The 21,428-nt window shown below is 36.9% G+C and overlaps 1 protein-coding gene across 1 annotated transcript in view; it reads left to right on the plus strand.

Annotated features, from left to right (window-relative positions):
• The window catches only part of LOC119530643, a 46,856-nt gene that overhangs the window by 10,449 nt on the left and 14,979 nt on the right, over positions 1-21,428 (plus strand). Inside the window, exons 2-3 of the mRNA XM_037831533.1 lie at positions 5,135-5,175; positions 7,701-7,815. Of these exons, the coding sequence (XP_037687461.1) occupies positions 5,135-5,175; positions 7,701-7,815 (156 nt within the window). The remainder of the gene's footprint in view (positions 1-5,134; positions 5,176-7,700; positions 7,816-21,428) is intronic.

Raw genomic sequence — 21,428 nt, forward strand, 5'->3', positions numbered from 1 at the left:
ATGGTCTCTTTGAAATGTTCTTTTATTGTATGTTTGTTTTCTTTTTAACTTTTTTTTCATACAGTTGATTTAAAAAAGAAGGGAAAGTTAAAAAAAAAAAAAAGAAAAACAAGGAAAAAAAAAGATGTAGTGCCCCCTTGAGGAGCCTGTGGAGAATGCAGGGGTATTCGCCAACCCCACCTCCATGGTTGCTAACATGACCACAGACATAGGGGACTGGTGGTTTGATGGGTTGAGCCCTCTACCATAGGTTTTACCCTCGGGAAGACGGTTGCTGCAAAGGAGAGGCTAGGCCTCCCTATGGCTGTGCCTAAGAGCCTCCTCCCGAATGCTCTTTGTTGCTCAGATGTGGCCCTCTCTCTCTGGCTAAGCCAACTTGAAAGGTGAAATCACTGCCCTCCCCTCTATGTGGGATCAGACACCCAGGGGAGTGAATCTCCCTGGCAACGTGGAATATGACTCCCGGGGAGGAATGTAGACCTGGCATCGTGGGATGGAGAACATCTTCTTGACCAAAAGGGGGATGTGAAAGGAAATGAAATAAGCTTCAGTGGCAGAGAGATTCCAAAAGGAGCCGAGAGGTCACTCTGGTGGGCACTCTTACGCACACTTTAGACAATCCTTTTTAGGTTCTAAAGAATTGGGGTAGCTAGTGGTGGATACCTGAAACTATCAAACTACAACCCAGAACCCATGAATCTCAAAGACAGTTGTATAAAAATGTGGCTTATGAGGGGTGACAATGGGATTGGGAAAGCCATAAGGACCACACTCCACTTTGTCTAGTTTATGGATGGATGAGTAGAAAAATAGGGGAAGGAAACAAACAGACAAAGGTGCCCAGTGTTCTTTTTTACTTCAATTGCTCTTTTTCACTCTAATTATTATTCTTGTTATTTTTGTGTGTGTGCTAATGAAGGTGTCAGGGATTGATTTAGGTGATGAATGTACAACTATGTAATGGTACTGTAAACAATCGAAAGTACGATTTGTTTTGTATGACTGCGTGGTATGTGAATATATCTCAATAAAATGAAGATTAAAAAATAAAAAAGCATTTGTAAGTTTATATATTGAGTAGGTGAAGCAGCCTTCTGATACAAAATTCAAAGAACCCAAAGAATATAAAATTAAAAGTTTCCTCCTACCCTTGTCTCCTAGTCGCCCAGTTCCCCTTTAGAGGAAATTAGTGTATCATTCTAGAGAGCTGTGCATATGTATGCAGTAGGCATTTGTGTGAAATACTTTGTCTTTTCTTTTTTAAAGTACACATTTGTAACCTACAGTGCATGCTGTTCAAAACCTTGCTTTTTTCACTTAATCTAATCAGGAGTATACACCATATTTCTTTGATTTTAAGGGCACATTTTTTTCCTCACCTTATACCAACTCTGAAATTAAATATTAAATCCATCTAGAATTAGTTTTGGAGCAACGAGTTAGGTATAAATCCAAGTTAATTTTTTTCCCACCTGGCAACCCGGTCGTTCCAGCATCATATATTGAATCTCCATACAGATTTATTCTTGCACATATTTGTAACTATTTCTTGTTTTTCTTGCCATTTAAAAAATATTTTTAAAAATTATACAGATGTTACACATGAATACAACCACACTGTGAAAAAGTTCAGTCAATACTGATGTGTACAGAATAAAAAAGGGCCCTTTGCTCCTTTTACTTTCCTTCCTCCCATTTCCTTATTGTTTTTCTGAGATAATCATTGTAACAAATCACTGTGTGTTCCTTTTAGCCCTTTTTTCCTATTAGTTCTGTATAGATTCATATATATAACATCATTGATGTAGTTTAGGGGGATATATGTAAATATGTATACATGTATGCATGTACATTATACAATCACATTATATGCAAATTACTTTTTTCCCAGCATGTCTTGGAGTTCTAAGATAGTCCATCCAGCTCTACCTCATTATTCTTTTTACCCTCTGCATGGATTTCATAGTATGGAGGTATACTTTATCTAACCACTCCTCTGTTAATGCAGGTGTAGGTTGTTTCCAGTTTTTTCTTACTCCTATCACGTTGGGGTAGCTTACATTTATGAAGTGCATAGCATTGCTTCTCTTTACATTGTGATTTGCTTCTCTTTAATTTGTAATCAACTTAATCATATTGATTCATATGATTAACAGTGTTGTATAGTTCATGAGAAAGAAAATCTGAGCAGCATTCAGTAACATGTTATTAATATTTTGTGGTGTTCTTATCTGTCTAGATAAAATTTGATGCCTGGGCCATCCGTCTCAGTACATGTAGACTCATTTTGGGAGATCTGAAAAATCATGTAAGATACAGCCTTTTTGCATCTGTTCTAGGTTTTAAATCACTTAAGATTTTCTTTCTGTCTTTCTTTTTTCCTTTCTGGCCAAACTACAAATAGATGCAATATGTTTTTATTTTCAGAATGTTGTATGTCCCGTTTGATCTCTTTGAATGGAATGCAAATAGGGTAAGTAGGGTGTTGTCCCTCATTCAATTCTGGAAAAGTCTGTGTAGCTACTGGATTGGAGAATCACGTTTTTCAACACCAGTCAAACCCTGCTCTATACCCAAATGTTCTGCATGTAATATGGGAGTAGTTCTCCCATCAGTTGTAAGGGATCCTTGAAAGTGTCTTTTACATTTTCAAAACAACCCTTTCTCTCAGGTTGTTGGTAGTCAAGTGGATATGTCTGCTATGCAGTGCACACTTTTGCCCACATGTTAGGGAGAAGTGCCTTTATATGTATATATAAAATTCATTGTTGCCACTAAGATAAACTTTATCTTCTGCATTTTAATTTTCCTAAGTACCCCCTATTCCCATGAAAATTTAATACCACAAATATATATATACTGTACTGTGGCCCTCTGAAAGGGCCACAAACCATTTGAGACCTTTTTTCACCAAAGAACCAATTTTTGCCCACTTGGGAGTACCATTACCCCCATTGAGAATGCTTGCCTTAGACTGTTAACATTGTTTAATTCTTTAAATATATATACATTCAGGAAAGAAAACTTTTTTTAGGATGGGTTGGGTTATCATTTTTCCCCCTTTTTATGTATGTATGTATGTATTTATTTATTTAAATTGAATATTTATTTTAAGTGAATTGTTTTATTGAAATATATTCACATACCATACAATCATCCATGGTATACAATCAACTATTCACACTACAATTATATAGTTATGCATTCATCACCACAATCTATTTGTTAACATTTTCCTTACATCAGAAAGAATCAGAATAAAAAATAAAAGTGAAAAAGAACACCCAAACCATCCCCCCATCCCATGCTATTTTTCATTTAGTTTTTGTCTCCATTTTTCTACTCCTCCACCCATACACTAGATAAAGGGAGTGTGACCCACAAGTTTTTCACAATCACACTGTCACCCCTTGTATCTACGCTATTATACAATCATCTTCAGGAATCCAGACTACTGGTTTGGAGTTTGATAGATTCAGGTGTTTACTTCTAGCTATTCCAACACATTAAAACCTAAGAGGTGTTATCTATATAGTGCATAAGAATGTCCACCAGAGTGACCTCTGGATTCCATTTGAAATCTCTCAGCCACTGAAACTATTTTGTTTCATTTCACTTTCCCCTTTTGGTCAAGAAGATGTTCTCAATCCCATGATGCCAGGTCCAGATTCATCCCCGGGAGTCATATACTGCATTGCCAGGGAGATTTACACCCCTGGGAGTTGGGACCCATGTAGGGGGGAGGGCAGTGAGTTCACCTGCTGAAATGGCTCAGTTAGAGAAAGAGACAGAGGGCCACATCTGAGCAACAAATAGGTACTCAGGGGGAGATCCTTAGGCACAATTATATGCAAGTTTAGCCTCTCCTTTGCAGTAACAAGCATCATAAGGGCAAGTCCCATGATACAGGGCTCAGCACATCAAACCTCCAGTCCCAATGTTTGTGACATCAACACCAGTCCAGGTGAGGAAATCCAACACTTCCACATCTTCCCCCAGCTCCTTGGGGGGGGGGGGGCTGTGAATATATTTTGTATTCTATACCCAGATTACTTTGGGATGTGTCACTATTTCACTCTAACCTATAGTAACCTACTGTATCTCACTTCCTATTCAAAGTTCCATGTAATTGTGGTGTTTGAACAAACCAACTGTAGAGTTATACCGTTTAGAAAATATAGATCCTGCACCAAATAGACATGTCTTCCCTGGGTCTCACATGGAAGTTGAAGTTTTAAAACACAGTAAGTTTTGACTTTTACCCTTTGGCCCAGTTTGCCCTAGTCTTAACCAGATCTGCTTCATTCATATCACTAATTGAAGTTTGGGCTCTTTTTCCACTTTTTTTTTTTAACAGTTGCTGAATGTGCTAATACTGATATTCATATCTGCTGAGGTCTAGCTCTAAGTTTCAGGTGTCTCAGAGATACCCACTGTTCCAGAGACCAATCAGTCATACACTAAGGGATCAGCATCTCTAAGTTTAGGGATAGCTGTTACAATTCAGGAATAGAGTTGACTGCTGTAAGAGCTTACAATCTAGGGACTATTACAATAATCATTTGGGGTTGGGTTATCTTTAAGCCATGTATTTATAAATTATTTAATCTTAATATAATTTTTTACTGCCATATTATGAGGCAAATTTGGATAAACCCTTAGACCCATTACATGCAGTCATGTATAATTTTTAAAATTAGATTTAGAAATAAGGGGAAAATATCTCAGTATTTTCTTTTAAAAATCGTGTGTTTGTGTATGGGTGAAGAACAATTATAAAGAAGAAAAACCACCCCATAATACTCCTTAACATTGTTTTGATTTCTCTGTTTCATTTTTGTTTTCTGTATAAGTTAATATTGTATGTAAAAAGTTTTCATATAAATATTTTTTAAAATACACCCACTATGAAATTAAAGGTAGTTAAACTTTTAAACCTTTAATGATCTTCCACACAGCAAAATGACATCACAGTATTATTTAATTATTCTTTAATTATTTTCATTATTAAGTACTTGATAGGTATAAAACACTGTATTAAATGTGATAAAGCAGGCATTTCTGACAAGTCTCAGAAGTCCTGTTTTCTGTTGAATTCATCCTAGGAATGCTGCATGGCCATTCCTCTTTCCAGATTGTGTTCATTGAAGAACAGGCAGCTGGCATTGGGAAAAGGTAAGGGCCATAGATTACAGTCTTTATTCACAGTCAAAACACATTTCCAATCATGCTTAACTTAGCTGTCTTATTGCTATGCCATGACTGCATACGTGGGAATGAATCTAATATTAATGTTTTGGGGTTTTATAAATAGTCCATGATCAGGAAGAAAATAACTTTAAGAAGGTGTCTTCATACATTTAGATTCATTGGGGTATGAAGTCCTTCTTAAAGAATGAATAAAATACTAAGGTTTGCTGTAATATATTCTTGGGTTATTATAAAGAAATATGGACTAGCTATCCTTGTATATATTTCCACAGACACCTGTTTTCACATCTGTGTACCTGTTGTTCAGTATATAAAATCAGAAATTATCCATCTAAGAGAAATAGTTTCTAATTTAGCATTAAGTTTATTTCTCAACTTTGACATTTTCAGCTATCGGCGTGAAATAGATATCATAATAGTTATGGTCCAAGCTGGGACATGAATAAGAATAATATGAAGATTGGATTATATGAATAATAGAATATTATATGAATAATATATATTAATATCATCTATATAACATATATGAATATTACATGAATACTGGGGCAACAAGTCTAGAATGGGACTGTTCCCAGCAAACCGGGTGCTGTGGTCACCCTGATATAAAGCCATAGGTTCACATGTTTTTGTTTATTCAAGTGTACCCCAAATTTGGGCTTGTATTTTAAGTGCATGTAATTCAGGGAGCTATATGAACAAATACTGCTGGTATGAGATCTTTTCCTGCATAGATACTTCTTTAAGTTTAGCATAATTGTACACTTTAATAGAAGTTAAATAAAGATTGTACTTCACTGGCAATGCAATGCATGCCTTAAATCTAATGTTATAACCACCATAAAATATTGCTTGTTTGGCATAAAAGAAACTAACCAACATGTTGAAAAGATTAATAAACCATATATTTTTAGAGCTAATGGTTCCTATAATTTATGTTTTCTGCCATGTTACTTTCCTCTAACTTATTAAGTTATAGAAAGTAAAATTTAAAGGCGTTCCAATCATTTGAATTCTTTCTCTGCTATGTTCCTAGGAAATATAAGCTGAATAACAAAAAAATACTTTAAATATTTATCTTCACATTGATGTCTTATTTTTAAAAATATCTCCAGTGAGGAGGAATTTAATGCGATTCCAGTTTAACTTTTCTCAGACTTCTCTTTAGTTTCCAACCCTGCCTCTTCAATTACCATATCTTATTGATTCTGCAACATATGTATTTTTCCACCTTCTAACATCTCTGAACTCAGATGCTTCTTTCATTTGGTGGATTTTAAGTTTGATAAATATGATAATTGAATGATTCAATAAATGAATGTAGGAAAAACTGGCATGGATCTTTTAATGCTTACTGTGGAATTTTAAAATGTTATTTTGTATCATTTAGCTTTTCATTGGACTTCTTTTGGCAGAATCTGATAGTAGGGCTTAGGTTATTTAGCTTTCCAGACCATGTGACCCTATCCTAATTGTTGTTTTTTGCTTTATTTGGTGATTTATTTCCAACTGTCCTGTGATTCTGCTTATGCTGCTAATTTGCTCACCTCACTTACTGATGCTTACCACAAAGTAATAGAGGAAGAGTCCTTACAAGGCTGGCCAGAGTTCACTAACCAAAGCATGTGTTACATTGAAAAGACCTAAAACTTGTGGTTTCCTTCTGACAGTGATATTTAGGCAAACATGTGGGTCTAAACAACGGAAAGTAGAACTTAGTAATAGGCTTATCTATAATTGATCATGAAGAAAATGCTATAAACTAGATATTCAGAATATTTTGAATTATGAGTTTCATGATTTCTCTAATCTTTATAGAGCACTGTGTATTCAATATATAGGGAAAAAAGGGAAGAAAACAGATTTATAAAGCTGAATAAATATGGTGGCATTTTTAATAGCATAGCAGGGAATGGTAATCCTAAAGATAATGGTGGTTTGTTTTCCAAGAGCAGCAGCATTTTGAGAATTGCTTTTGCTACTGGGTATCTTTCTAAATCATGCTGTTGACTTAGTGAATTTTCCAACAAATGACATTGTAGAATGTTAGTCTTGAAGGGAATTTTAATGAATTGTCAGCTGGCCGTTTAAACACAGATAAGTTTTTACATTTTGTTTTCAAAATGACTATGGTAGTATGATTTGGCAGAAGTTACAGGCCCCTTTATAACTTCTGGCAATGACTCTCTAGAAGGAAAACCCTAATCATACACCACCCAAAATTTAGCTGGCTTTCTTTGAACTTATTTTCTAAAATCACATTTTTATTTAATCCATAGAGCTAGTAACTTGAAACTTTATGGTTCATAACTTGTAAGTGTTATGTAGAGATCTTTTCAAATTAATACAGTTTAAAAAGGATGCTTTTCAGGATGGTCTTTGTTTCTACAAGAACTTTAAAAGTGATATACAGGATATTATAATTTATAATAATAGAATTAATGATTTTTAAAAGGCAACAAAATGCATTCAATTTGTTCTTTCTTTAGTGCCACAATAGTGGTTCATCTTCACCCAGCACCTCCTAACAAAGAACCAGGTCCTTTCCAAAGTAGTGAGAATTCCTATATCAAACTCTCCTTCAAAGAACATGGCCAGATTGAGGTAAGTTTCTTTATGAATAAAATTGGACTTAGGAATATGTGTATTTTTTGTTGTTTCTTAATATGATAGAGGACAATATTGTACAGTATACAATGTTTTGCCCTATATATTTTTTTTACTTAGAGAATTTGTGGGTTTACGGAACAGTCATGCATTACAATACTGGCTTCCCATATACTGCTCCTCCACTAACAACTGGCACTGCTTTGGACCATTTGTTACAATTGATAGCACATTTTTATGATTGTACTATTAATTAAAGTCAGTGGATTAACTTGGGGTTCACTGCTAGTAGTAGTAGTATAGTTCCAAGGATTTTTTTCTTTGAATTTTTTTTCTTTTACCAAATGTAACATTTCTCCTTTTAATCATATTCAGATATATATTTGAGTGCTGTTAATTGCATTGTTAATGTTGTGCTGCCATCATCACCATCCATTACCGAAACATTTCCATCATTCCAGATAGAACTCTGAACATTTTAAGCCTTAACTTCCCATTCTCTATCCCCACTCCATCCCCTAGTAACCTATATTCTAGACTCTAACCCCATGAGTTTGCTTATGCTAATTGTTTCAGAACAATGAGATCATGCTAGATTTCTCCTTTTCTGTCTGGCTTATTTTACTCAACATGATGCCTTCAAGGTTCATCCATTTTGTTGCATATATCAGGACTTCATTTCTTTTTATGACTGAATAATATTCCATTGTATATGTATACCACATTTAATTTATCTATTCATCAGTTGATGGACACTTGGGTTGCTCCCATCTTTTGGCACTTACGAATAATGCTACTGTGAACATTGGTGTGCAAATATCTGTTCTAGTTCCTTTTTCTTTTGGGTATATACCTAGTAGTGAGATTTCTTGGTCATATAGTAGTTCTATACTTAGCTTTCTGAGGAACCACCAAACTGTCTTCCTCAGCAGCTGCACCATTTTACTTTGCCACCAGCAATGAAGGAGTGTTCCTATTTCTTCACATCATCTCCAATACTTATTTTCCATTTTTTAAAATAGCAGCCATTCTAATGGGTATGCAATGGCACCTGATTGTAGTTTTGAATTACATTTCCATGATGGCAAATGATGTTGAGCATCTTGTCATGTACTTTTTTGCCATTTGTGTATCTTCTTTGGAGAGATGTCTGTTCAAGTCTTTTGCCCATTTTTAATTGGTTGGTTTACATGGGTCTTCTCTCTTTTTGATTTTGTCTGTCTAGCTAGTGGCTTGTCAATCTTGTTGACCTCAGAGAATCAACTCTTGGTGTTATTGATTCAATTTTTTTTTTTTTTTTTTTTTTTTGGTTCTCTATGTCATGTATTTCTGCTTTAATCCTTGCTTTTCTTTTTTCTTCTACTTGGTTTAGGATTAGTTTGCTGTCATTTTCTAGCTTCTTCAGTTGCTCCATTAGTTCTGTGATTTTAGTTCTTTCTTCCTTTTTGATGTATGCATTTAGTGCTATAAACTTCCCCCTCAGGAGCAATTTGCTGTATCCCATAGGTTTTGATATATTGTGTCCTCATTTTCATTCATTTCTATATATTTAGCAATTTCTCCTGTTATTTCTTTTTTAACCCACTGATTGTTAAGGAGTGTGTTGTTTAACCTCCAAGTATTTGTTAATTTTCTGTCTCTGATGGCTGTTTACTTCTAATTGTATTCCATTGTGGTCAGAGAATGTGCTTTGAGTAATTTCAATTTTTTAAAATTTATTGAGGCTTGTTTTATGACCCAGCATATGGTCTATCCTGGAGAAAGTTCTGTGAGCAATAGAGAAGAATGTGTATCCTGGTGATTTGGGATGTAATGTTCTATACATGTCTGTTATATCCAATTCATTTATCAGATTGTTTAGGTTTTCAGTTTCCTTTTGGTCTTCTGTTTGGTTGATCTATCTATAGGAGAGAATGATGTGTCAAAGTCTCCCACAATTGCTTCCTTTAGTTTTGCCAGTGTTTGTCTCATATATTTTGTGGCACCATGATTGGGTGCATAAACATTTATGATTGTTAATTCTTCTTGTTGAATTGCCTCTTTTATTATTATGTAGTGGCCACCTTTTTCTCTCATAACATCCTTGCATTTAAAGTCTATTTCATCTGAGATTAATATTGCTACTCCTGCTTCCTTTTGGCTGTAGCTTCCATGAAATATTTTTTTCCATCCTTTCACTTTCAATTTCTTTGTGTCCTTGTGTCTAAGATGAGACTCTTGTATGCAACATATTGATGGTTCATATTTTTGATCCATTCTGCCAATCTATATCTTTTAATTGGGGAATTTAATCCATTTACATTCAACATTACTGTGAAGGCATTTCTTGAATCAGCCATCCTATCTTTTGGTTTATGTTTGTCAGATATATTTTTTCTCTCTTTCTCTTATTGTCCTTGAATGAACCAATGTTAAAACTCTTTATTACTGAACCTTTCTCCATCTCTCCCTCTCCTTTCTTTGTTTGTCTGACAGTAGGTCAGCCTTTAGTATCTGAAGTATGGGAGGTCTTTTATTAGCAAAATCTCTCAGCATTTGTTTGTCTGTGAAAAATTTAAGCTCTCCCTCAAATTTGAAGGAGAACTTTGCTGGATAAAGAATTCTTGATTGGCAATTTTTCTCTCTCAGAATTTTAACTATGTAATGCCACTGCCTTCTCACCTCCATGGTGGCACTGAGTAGTCACTACTTCATCTTAAGCTGTTTCCTTTGTATGTGGTGAATTGCTTTTCTCTTGCTGCTTTTAGAACTTGCTCCTCTTCAGTATTTGACAGTGTGATCAGAATATGTCTTGGAGTGTGTTTATTTGGATTTATTCTATTTGGAGTTCACTGGGCATTTATGCTTTGTGTAGTAGGTTTTGGAAGTTTTCACCATCAATTTCTTTGAATACTCTTTCTAGACCTTTATCCTTCTCTTCCCCTTCTGGGACACCAATTAGTCTTATATTTGGATGTTTTATTTTATCTATCATATCCCTGAAGTCCATTTTGATTTCTTTGATTTTTTTCCCATTCTTTCCTTTGTTCTTTTTGTTTTTGTTTTTTTAATAATTCAATTTTATTGATATGTATTCACATGCAGTCATACAAAGCATGCAATTGTACACAATAACACCATATAGTTGTGCATCCATCACCAAAATTAATTTTTGAACATTTTCATTACCACACACACAAAAGTAATAAGAATAAAAATTAAAGTGAAAAAGAACAATTAAAGTAAAATGAACACTGGGTGTTTTGTTTTGTTTTGTTTTTGTTTCTGTTTTGTTTTTTGTCCCCATTTTTCTACTCATCCATCCATAAACTGGAGAAAGGGGAGTGTGATCCACATGGCTTTCCCAATCACATTGTCACCCCTCATAAGCTACACCTTTATACAATTGTCTTCAAGATTCAAGGGTGCTGGGTTGCAGTTTGATAGTTTCAGGTAATCACTGCTAGCTATTCCAATTCATTAGAACCTAAAAAGGGTTATCCATATTGTGTGTAAGAGTGCCCACCAGAGTGACCTCTCAGCTCCTTTTGGAATCTCTCAGTCACTGAAACATTTCATTTCACATCCCCCTCTTGGTCAAGATGTTCTCCATCCCATGATGCTCGGTCTAGAGTCCTTCCCCAGAGTCATATTCCAAATTGCCAGGGGAATTCAGCCCCCTGGGTGTCAGATCCCATGTATGGGGGAGGGCAGTGCTTTCACCTGCCAAGTTGGCTTAGCTAGAGAGAGAGGGCAACATCTGAGCAACAAAGAGGCATTTGGGAAGAGGCTCTTTGGCACAATTTTAGGCAGGCCTGGCCTCTCCTTTGTAGCAAGAAATGGCCAAACTGTCTGAAAATGACTGTACCATTTCACATTCCCAGCAGTGAATGTGTGTTTCTGTTGCTCCTCATACTCCCCTATATTTGGAGTTCTAAGATTTTGGGATTTTAACCATTTGAGTAGGTTTGTAGTGGTAACCCATTTCTTTAAATTTTCATTTTGCTAATGACATGATGAGAATCTAATCATGTTATTTGTCATCTGTATATCTGCTTGTGGGGGTATCTCTTCAGAGCTTTTGTACATTTTAAAATCGGGTGGTTTGTTTTGCTATTCTTGAGTTTTAAGTGTTCCTTGTGTATTTTGGATACAAATCTTTATGGGATATATGCTTTGATTATATTTCCTCCCAGTATGTATATTATCTTCCATTTCTTACAGTTTCTTTTGTAGAACAGCTTTAATAATAAATAAGTCCAACTTCTGTTTTCTTACACAAATCTTCTGATGTTTTTTATGTTGTGTATAAAAAGGTATTACCAAACTCAAGGTTCCTTAGTTTTTCTCCTATGTTTTACCTTGTGAGTCTGAAAGACTTCCTTTGGCATTTCTTGTAGGGAAGGAATGCTAGCACCAAACTCATTCACCTTTGTTTATCTATGAATATTTTAAGTCCTCTTTTATATTGTAGAATTTTCTTTTTCCTGGATGTAAAATTTTTGTTTGATAGTTTTATGCTGTTCTACTTTGTATGTTACTGCTGTGAAATCAGCTGCTAATGTTATCAAGGAACCCAATAATCTGATGAGACACTGCCCTCTTGTTTCTTTCAAAATTCTCTTTGACTTTGTCTTGTAACATTTTGATTATAATACATCTGAATATTATTGAATTCATCATCCTTGAAGTTCATTCGGCTTCTTCAATGTATAGATACTGGCTTTCATTGAATTTGGGATGTTTTGTTCATTTTCCCACATATTCTGTCTACCTCTTAATTTCCTGTTTTTCTTGCACATGTGTATGCAAATTTTGTAAGCTTGATGATATCCCACAGGCTGTACTTTTCTTCCTTCATTTTTGAGCCTCACATTAGACAATATTGTCTCCAAATATTCTGAATTGCTTTTGTTTGCTTTTATTTTGAATGCTCTAATCTTTTCTTGTAGGTCTCTAGTGAAATGTTAATTTCAGTTACTGTACTCCTCTGCATCAGAGTTTTTTTTCTTTTTATGATTTCTTTCCCTTTATAGATATTCCCTATTGAGTAAAACACTCTTGTTCTGGTTTCTTTTATTTCTTTGCCTATGATTTCACTAGATCTGTTAGAATATTTCAGAGATAAATTTAGTAATTGTCTAGTAAATCCAGTGTCTGTGCTTCTTTGTAGACAGTGTCTGTTAGTTCCTTCTTAGTCTTCCTAAAAATTGGCCATACCTTCTTATTTCTTTGCATGGCTCCTAATTATTTTTGAAAACTGAAAATTTTGATTATTATAATGGGGGAATCTGTTTATCTCCCCTCCCTATGTTTCTGTTGCTGCTTGTCTGTAGTTGTTCGTGACTTTTCTAAACTATTTTTAGAAACATATACATCATGTGTGGTCATTGAATTTTTTGTCAGATTTCCTTACTGGGTAGCAATTATTAGAAAGATATTTCCATAAATGTCTAGATCCAAAACCAAAATGAAATAAAACAAACCAAGAGAAATATTCTCCTGGTATTTTCTGAGCATATATATAGCCCTGGACATGTACTTTCTTCCTTATTTCCCTGATTTATAGAGAAGCTTGGCAAGACCTTAATCCCTCCATCTATTTTTTGCACCAGGCTCTTCCATCTAAGGCATTCAGTTCTCTCTTCTCCTTTCCCTGTTAACCTTCACCTCAGTTGGCTATGGCTAGGATATGACTTTATTTCTTTTCCACAACAACCGTCTAGCAGGTGCCACCAACCATTTGGAAACAAACTTTCAAAAGCTAATAAAATATTACAAAATGAGTTTGTCAGTGCATAAAAAGTAGAATGCCTCTTAACCAATTATGTTTCTCTCAGGTACACAAAGATAATTTAATAGCAGAAAATCAATATGTTATTACTGCGAAAACATTTAAAAAAGGAAAAATACTAATACATTTAACTCAATAAGAGTCAATAAAACATTCTGATAAAATTGAACATCAATTTAGTTTGAAAAACACGTCTTAGTAAATTAGGAAACAAAGGTTACTACTTTGATTTAAAGATAAATATCTACAGAAAACACAATCCTAGACCATTGACCATATTCTCTTTAATGCCAGGGACAAGATATAAGAATAGGATGCTCTGTAAGAAATCTATTCAACATTATATTGTCAGTCCTTAGGGAGAGCAAAAAAGATTAGAAAAAGAAAGTAAAGGCATAAGATTTGGGGAGGAAGAAATAAATTTGTTTATTATATTTTAATTTACACGGAGAACTCAAAAGAATCTACTGGAAAATATTAGGATACAAAGTAAGTGACTATAAGAATAATATAGACAATCATTTGCATTTCTGTATCTTGATGTCACAAACTAGAAAATGTATATGCTTTCAAAATATAGCAAATATATACAGATTAATGTAACCAAAGTTATGCAAGACCTCTTAGGAACAAAATTGTAAAATATTAAGAGAGATGAAGGAGGTCAACAGTAAATAGAGATACATGATTTCATGATTAGGAAAGAATATGTTGTGTCAGAGAAGAAACATCCAGGCCTCAGTGCCTGAAGAGAATGGTTGGTGATGACATGTGTCCTCAGCCTGGCCACAGAGGTCTCTCCAGACGAGTGCACCTGTGGTCCCTTCAGGCCTGAGGCAGTTGGATCTGCTGTCCTCTCCCCACAGTCTCTGCTCTCACCTGCTTCTCTTTCCTATCCTGTAACCCAGGCAGGGTTCCCACCTTGGGTACTTCTTTTTTGTCCCCTCTGTGGGTACTGTGTATGACATCACATGCCTCATCTTTATACCATGAGCTACACACATGCATACGCACCACCTTTATTCCCCATCTCTTTCCCACACAGTTATTCTCCCAGCATTTCATTTTGAAAAATTTCAAATGCAGAAAAGATGAAAAGATCCTACAGAAAAGAACCATAGACCCACCACTTGTAGTCTGTAGTGGCTGGGGTTTGCCCTGTTTCCTCATTTTTGAAGGACATTTTTGCCAGATATAGAATTCTTGATTGGCAGTTTTTCTCTTTCAGTATCTTAAATATATCATACCACTGTCTTACCTTCATGGTTTCTCTTAACAAATCTGTACATAGTCTTATCAAGCTTCTCTTGTGTGTGATGGATTGCTTTTCTCTTGCTGCTTTCAGAATTCTCTTTGTCTTTGACATTCACAATCCTATCAGTAAGTTTCTTTGAGTAGGTCTATTGGGATCTATTCTGTTTGGGGTAAGCTGTACTTCTTGAATCTGTAATTTTCTGTCTTTCATAAGAGTTGGGAAATTTTCAGTGAGTATTTTTTCTGTTATTCTTTCTGCCCCTGTTCTCTTCTCTTGTCCTTCTGGGACACTTGTAACACTTTCTGCACTTCTGCTCATTAATCTCCCTGACACCATGCTTGTATTTTTCCATTCTTTTTACTATCTGTTCTTTTATGTTTATGAATTCAAATGTCTTGTCTTCCAGTTCACTGACCCTATCCACTGTGTGTTGAAATCTACTGTTGTGCCCTCCATTGTGTTTTTCATCTCTTCTATTGTGCTTTTCAGTCCCTTAAGTTCTGCCATTTGTTTTTTCAAGCTTATGAATTCTTTATATCCTTCATCTCTTTTGCCATATCTTCCCTAAATTCATTGAGTTGATTTTTTTGAATTTATTTAGATTTGTTTGAACATCTTTAATTAGTTGCCTCAATTGAACTATTGTTCCTTTGGCTGGTCCATATTTTCATGTTTCCTAGTATGGCTCTTTACATTAAGTTGTCTAGGCATCTGATTTCCTTGATTAGTTTATTCTGGTACTCATTCTCACTCTCTTAACTAGGGATTTCTTCTTGGTTGGCTTTTTTCTCTATCCTTTGGTGTTCAGTTCAACTTATTCTGGACCTCTAACTTAGGTTCTATTTTGTTGATCAGTATTTTCACCTCTTGGTTTTCTGTTTCTTGCCCTGCCTATATGTAGCCTTTTTGTGACATGGTCTCCTCAGATATGGTTGACTCCAGTCAGTTTTTCCCAATCCCTAGAGGCCCTGGCCTCAGGAGGAGGATATGGAGTTTCCCTGAGGATGAGACCCTCCTGTGAGGGTTAGGCTCTGTGTTTTTCCTATCCTGTCCAGCAGTTGGTGCTTGCCAGCCCGCAACTTCCCCACCAGCAGAAAGAGTTGCAGGGCCTTTAGTTTTCCAGCTGACTCTGTTACTACTGGGAGCCTTGTTGACTGAAGGTGGTTTCTGATTTGCAGATCCTGGGATCTGAGTTCTTGGAGGGCTGCCTATTGAGCTGGACCACATCCCCTTTTCCTTGGGGAAGGTATCCCCTTCAGGGAACTGTCTCCCCCACTGGGTACATTGCTTTTTTATTTTATTTTATTTTACTTCATTTTGAAATAAATTCACAGTTATAGGAACAGTTGCAAAAACAATACTAACCCCATACAAAGAATTCCATCATACCCTGACCCCCCTCCCCCAATAGCTCAATCCACCAACCTTAACATGCTGTCACATCACTATTTCTTTCCCTCCCTCCTTATCATCCATCATCTATTGCTCTGTCTTCTGAACATATGAGAGCTAGCTGCATACATCCTTGAACATACACTATAATTAATGTATACACTTCCCATGAACAAGAACATTCTTTTATGCAATCCCATTAAGTGCAGCTCAGAAGTACAAAAGATTCAACAATGACACAAAGCTTACATTTTATATTTCCTTTACCTATGTCTCAACTGTGTCCCTTTGAGCCACCTGTCCGCTATCCTCTAATTCCATCCAAGTTCATCCTTGGCATCCAATAATCTATTTAGACTTTTTTTTAGTTGTGGAAACATATATACAGCCCAAATCTTCCCATTCCACCCCCTCCCTAGCCTTCCATTAGTGGGGTTAATCACCTTTAGAATGTTGTAATGCTCTTTCCCACCACCCATTACTAGAAATTTCCCTTCACCTCAAACAGCAACTCCACCCTCATTTCTTAACTCCCCATTGCCCCTTCCCCCATTTATCTTAACCCAAACTCTACATTTCAACTCTATGGTTATATTCTCTGATAATTTCTTCGTGTTTGCTGTGGAGGTTAAAATTAACCTCTTAAATCCATATAAATCTTGTTTTTCTTTGATACCACTTTCACTTCAATAGGACACATAAACTATGATCCTATACTCCTCCATTCCCCTACCTTTATATAGTTGTCTAAAATTGCATATTTTACATTGAGTTCAAAACCACTGATTTGTCATTAGAGTTTGTGTAATTTATATCATGTAGGAAGTAAATAGTGGAGTTACAGTTCAAAAATTATTGACTTCTATTTGTATTCCATTGTGGTTGAAGAATGTGCTTTGAGGATATTCAAATTTTTTTCTTTTTAATTTCTTGAGGCTTGTTTTGTGTCTCAGCTTATGGTCCCTTCTGGAGAAAGAGCCGTGATCACTAGAGGAAAATGAGTGTCCTTGTGCTTTGGGATGTAAGGTACTATATATTTCTGTTAAAATTCTCTACATCTCTTTCTCCTTTCTGTTGTTTCTCTGTTGGTAGGGCTTCCTTTAGAAACTGAAGTAGGGCAGGTCTTTTATTGGCAAAGTTTCTCAGGATTTGTTTGTGAAAAATTCTCCTCTCAAATTTGAAGGAGAATTTTGCTGGATAAAAAGTATTCTTGGTTGGAAATTTTTCTCTCTCAGAATTTTAAATATGTCATGCCACTGCCTTCTTGCCTCCATGGTGGCCACTGAGTAGTCACAACTTAGTCTTCTGTTGTTTCCTTTGTATGTGGTGAATTGCTTTTCTCTTGCTGCTTTCAGAATTTGCTCCTTCTCTTCAGTATTTGAGAATCTGATCACAATATGTCTTGGAGTGGGTTTATTTGGATTTATTATATTTGGAGTTCATGGGGCATTTATGCTTTTTGTATTTATATTGTGTAGAAAGTTGGGGAAGTTTTCCCCAACAATTTCTTTGAATACTCTTTCTAGACCTTTACCCTTCTCTTCCCCTTCTGGGACGACGAGTCTTAGGTTTGGACACTTTATTTTATCTATCATTTCCCTGAGCTCCATTTTGATTTTTTCAATTTTTTTCTCCATTCTTTCTTTTGTACTTTCATTTTCTGTTCTGTGGACTTCTAGGACACTGAGATGTTGTTCAGCTTCCTCCAGTCTTGTATTGTGAAAATCCAGTCTTTTTAATTTGGCCAACAGTTTCTTTTATTTCCATGAGATCTTCTATTTTTTTATTTACTCTTGCAATGTCTTCTTTATGCTCTTCTAGGGTCTTCTTTATGTAGCTTATATCCTGGGCCATGGTCTTCTTGATGTCCTTTAAATCCTTTGCCATGTTTTTGTTCCTTGATTGCATTTCTTTTGATTAATTCTGTGAGGAACTTTGTTTCTTCTGATAACTTGATTTGTATGTTTGGAGTTGGATTCTCCATATTGTCTATTTTTTTCATATGCATTGAGATTTTCTGTTGTTTTTGGCCTCTTGGCATTTGCTCTGCTAGACAGGGTTCTTTCAATTTGTGAACAAAAAAAAAAACCCTAATTTTTCAGAAACACTGGTGATGTACACTTTCTCTAACCAGCAGATGGCATCTGTGAGTCACCTATACCTCTCAAGTCAGTTCTCCACCTTGTCCCTGCAGTATGTGGGGAAATGATTCTTGTGGGGTCCAGCCGGAGAACTCAGCCTGGGTGTGTTGCTGGAGCCATCCTCCCTGAAAGCAGGGTTCTTGTACACGTGGCCAGGGAGGAAGGACAACCTCAATATTCAAATCCCCCCGGTTCCCAGAGATTCAAGGCAGGAGTTCAAGCCTTCATTTCATTTCAGCCCCAGCCCCTCTCTCTCACTGTCCCACAAACCACCGGACTTTGTGTAGTGTCCCTGGAATCTCCAAGTGGGTCACCCCGCCCAGCTGCAATCCTCCAGGACCTCTGGAGGGAATGCTGTGCTACGTCATCAGTGCGCGCCATCCCTCAAGGGAAGCCCCAGGCCGCCGGGCCCAGCTGGCTTGCTTTCAGCCTGATGCAAAAATGTCCAAATGGGGTGTCTCCACACCCCCCTCCTTGCACAGTTCCTCCTTCCCAGCTCCGGGACAACTGGCGGGGCTCTGGGCTGTGGGCACGGCCTCAAGCAGGAGTTTATCCAGCCCTCCCTGGAGCGAGCTGCTAGTCGCAGGGTTTCATTCGGCTTCTGGCACTTACCTCCATTCCCCCGGTCTCAGAGATATCTGCAGCGGGCTATCTTCCAGGCCAGACACTGAGAGGCCGGCCCAGCCCCCTCTTGCTGTGTTTTACTGTGTGGTTCCCACAATTGCACCTGCAGCTGCTCCTGGGTTTTTCCCTTTTATTTATCTTTTTTTTTTTTTTAATTAAAAGAGCCCTTTGGTCTCCAGACGCCAAACCCTGGCTTCCCCAGATTGCCACATGGCTGTGGGACTTCCAGCCAGCTTACTCACTTGTTTCAGAATGCAGACTCGCAGTTTCACCAAGTATACAGCCCCTGGGAACTAGCAGATCTTGTCCAGCTGGCACATCACTGTAACCGGTACTCTGGGTCACTCTCTGGTCCTTATCTAGTGTTTTCCATGGAGGTGTTCCTTAGCCCTGTCTCACCTAGCCTCCATGTTGGTTTTTTGGTACATTGCTTTTTATGTCAGACCTTTCTCAGCTCCCCCTTGCAGAGGTCAGTTGCAAATACCTGATGCTTTCTGTATCATGCTTAGAATATTTTTTTAAAATAAAAGGGAGAGAGAAAAAAAAATAAGAAATCCCCTTTTAAGGCTCTTCCCCTGACCTCAAGCCTTGCCTAGTGCTTTAAGCTGTATAGTTACTGTCCAAGAGCTTTAATTCCACCCTTTCCAGGGGGCTATTGAAGTGTAAAAAGATAATGGAGTCAGAGACTGATAAAGGAAAATAAACAAGATGCAGAAAAAATACCAAGCCTTTTTGGAGCCATCTAATGGGTGCCCCTTTTTTTGTGCTCCTCCCCTTCCAGGAGCTCAGCTTTCTGTAAAAAGCTACTTGAAATAGGTATTTTCACAAAAAAGAGGAAGAAAAGGGAAAGGAAAAAAAAATCCATTTTTAAGGCTCTTCCCCAGCTCCCTAGCTTTGCCTAGTGCTTTAGGCTGTTGTCTGGATAGTTACTCTCCAACACTTTTCATTGGCCCTTACCAGGGGACTATTGAAGTGTTAAATGATAAGGGGTCAGAGAGCAAGTAAAGAAAAGGGACAAATTGTAGAAAAAAAGAACAAGAAGTGTTGGTGCGAAGGAAAGGGTGTCCACTTCTATGTGCCCCCCCTTCCCAGAGCCTAGCCCTTCTCTAGCACCCTGAAGTCCCCCAACTTCAAAAGCTAATTAATTAATTTGTTAATTCTGGGCAGCGAGAGACATGAGACCCGTGGCCAGGGAACTTACAAGTTTGGGATCTCAGCTGTTCCACCCATTCCAGTCTGTTGTCTGATGCGTGACTCATCCCGGGAGACCCTGAAAATGCTGTTTCATGCAGTTCCTGGCTAATTACCATCTTCCCTAGAGGAGTGATTAACTCCACAGCTCACCGCTCCACCATCTTGCCCTGCCCATTCTGTTAATTTTTTTAATTAAGTTTTATTGAGATACACTCACACACCGTGCAGTCATCCATGGCGTGCAATCAACTGTTCACAGCACCACCACATAGTTGTGCATTTATCACCCCAATCCATCTTTGAACACTTTCCTTACACCAGAAAGAATCAGAATAAGAATAAAAAATAAACGTAAAAAAGAACACCCAAACCATCCCCCCATCCCAGCCAATTTAAGTTTTTGTCCCCATTTTTCTACTCATCCATCCATACATTGGATAAATGGTGGGCAATCCACAAGGCTTTCACAATCACACAATCACCCCTTGAAAGCTACATTGTTATGCAATCATCTTCAAGGGTCAAGGCTACTGGGTTGGACTTTGGTAGTTTCAGGTATTTACCTCTAGCTCTTCCAATACATTAAAGCCTAAAAAGGGTTATCTATATAGTGCATAAGAATGTCCACCAGGGCGGCAATCCAGTGAGGAAGTCCAATACCTCCGCATCCTCCCCAACTCCTCAGGGGGACCCCAAATATATACTTTTATTATCCACTCAAATTACTTTGGGATGTGCTGCTATTTCACTTTAACCTATACAGACTTACCATATCTCACTTCCTAGTCAAACTTCCATGTAAAATGTGTTTGAACAAACTGACTGTAGAAGTTATATAGTTTAGAAAATATAGATCCTACAGCAAGTAAACATCTCTTTCCTTGGTCTCACATGGAAGTTGAAGTTTTCACACACAGCTTCAACCTTTACCTTTTGGCCCTATTTGCCCTAGTCTTAACCAGATCTGCTTCATTCATATCTCTAATTGAAGTCTGGGCTCTTTTTCAGCTTTTTTTTTTTAACAGTTACTGTATGCATTAACACTGACATTCATACCTGCTGAGCTCTAGCTCTTAGTTTCAGGTGTGACACAGATACCCAATAATCCAGAGACTAATCAGGTTATACACCAAGGGATCAACATCTCAGAGTTTGGAGACAGCCATTATAATTCAGGAATAGATTTGACTGCTGTAAGAATTTACAATCTAGGGACCATTACAATAATCAT

Source organism: Choloepus didactylus, chromosome 3 (assembly GCF_015220235.1).
Source record: "Choloepus didactylus isolate mChoDid1 chromosome 3, mChoDid1.pri, whole genome shotgun sequence".
Lineage (NCBI taxonomy): Eukaryota > Metazoa > Chordata > Mammalia > Pilosa > Megalonychidae > Choloepus > Choloepus didactylus.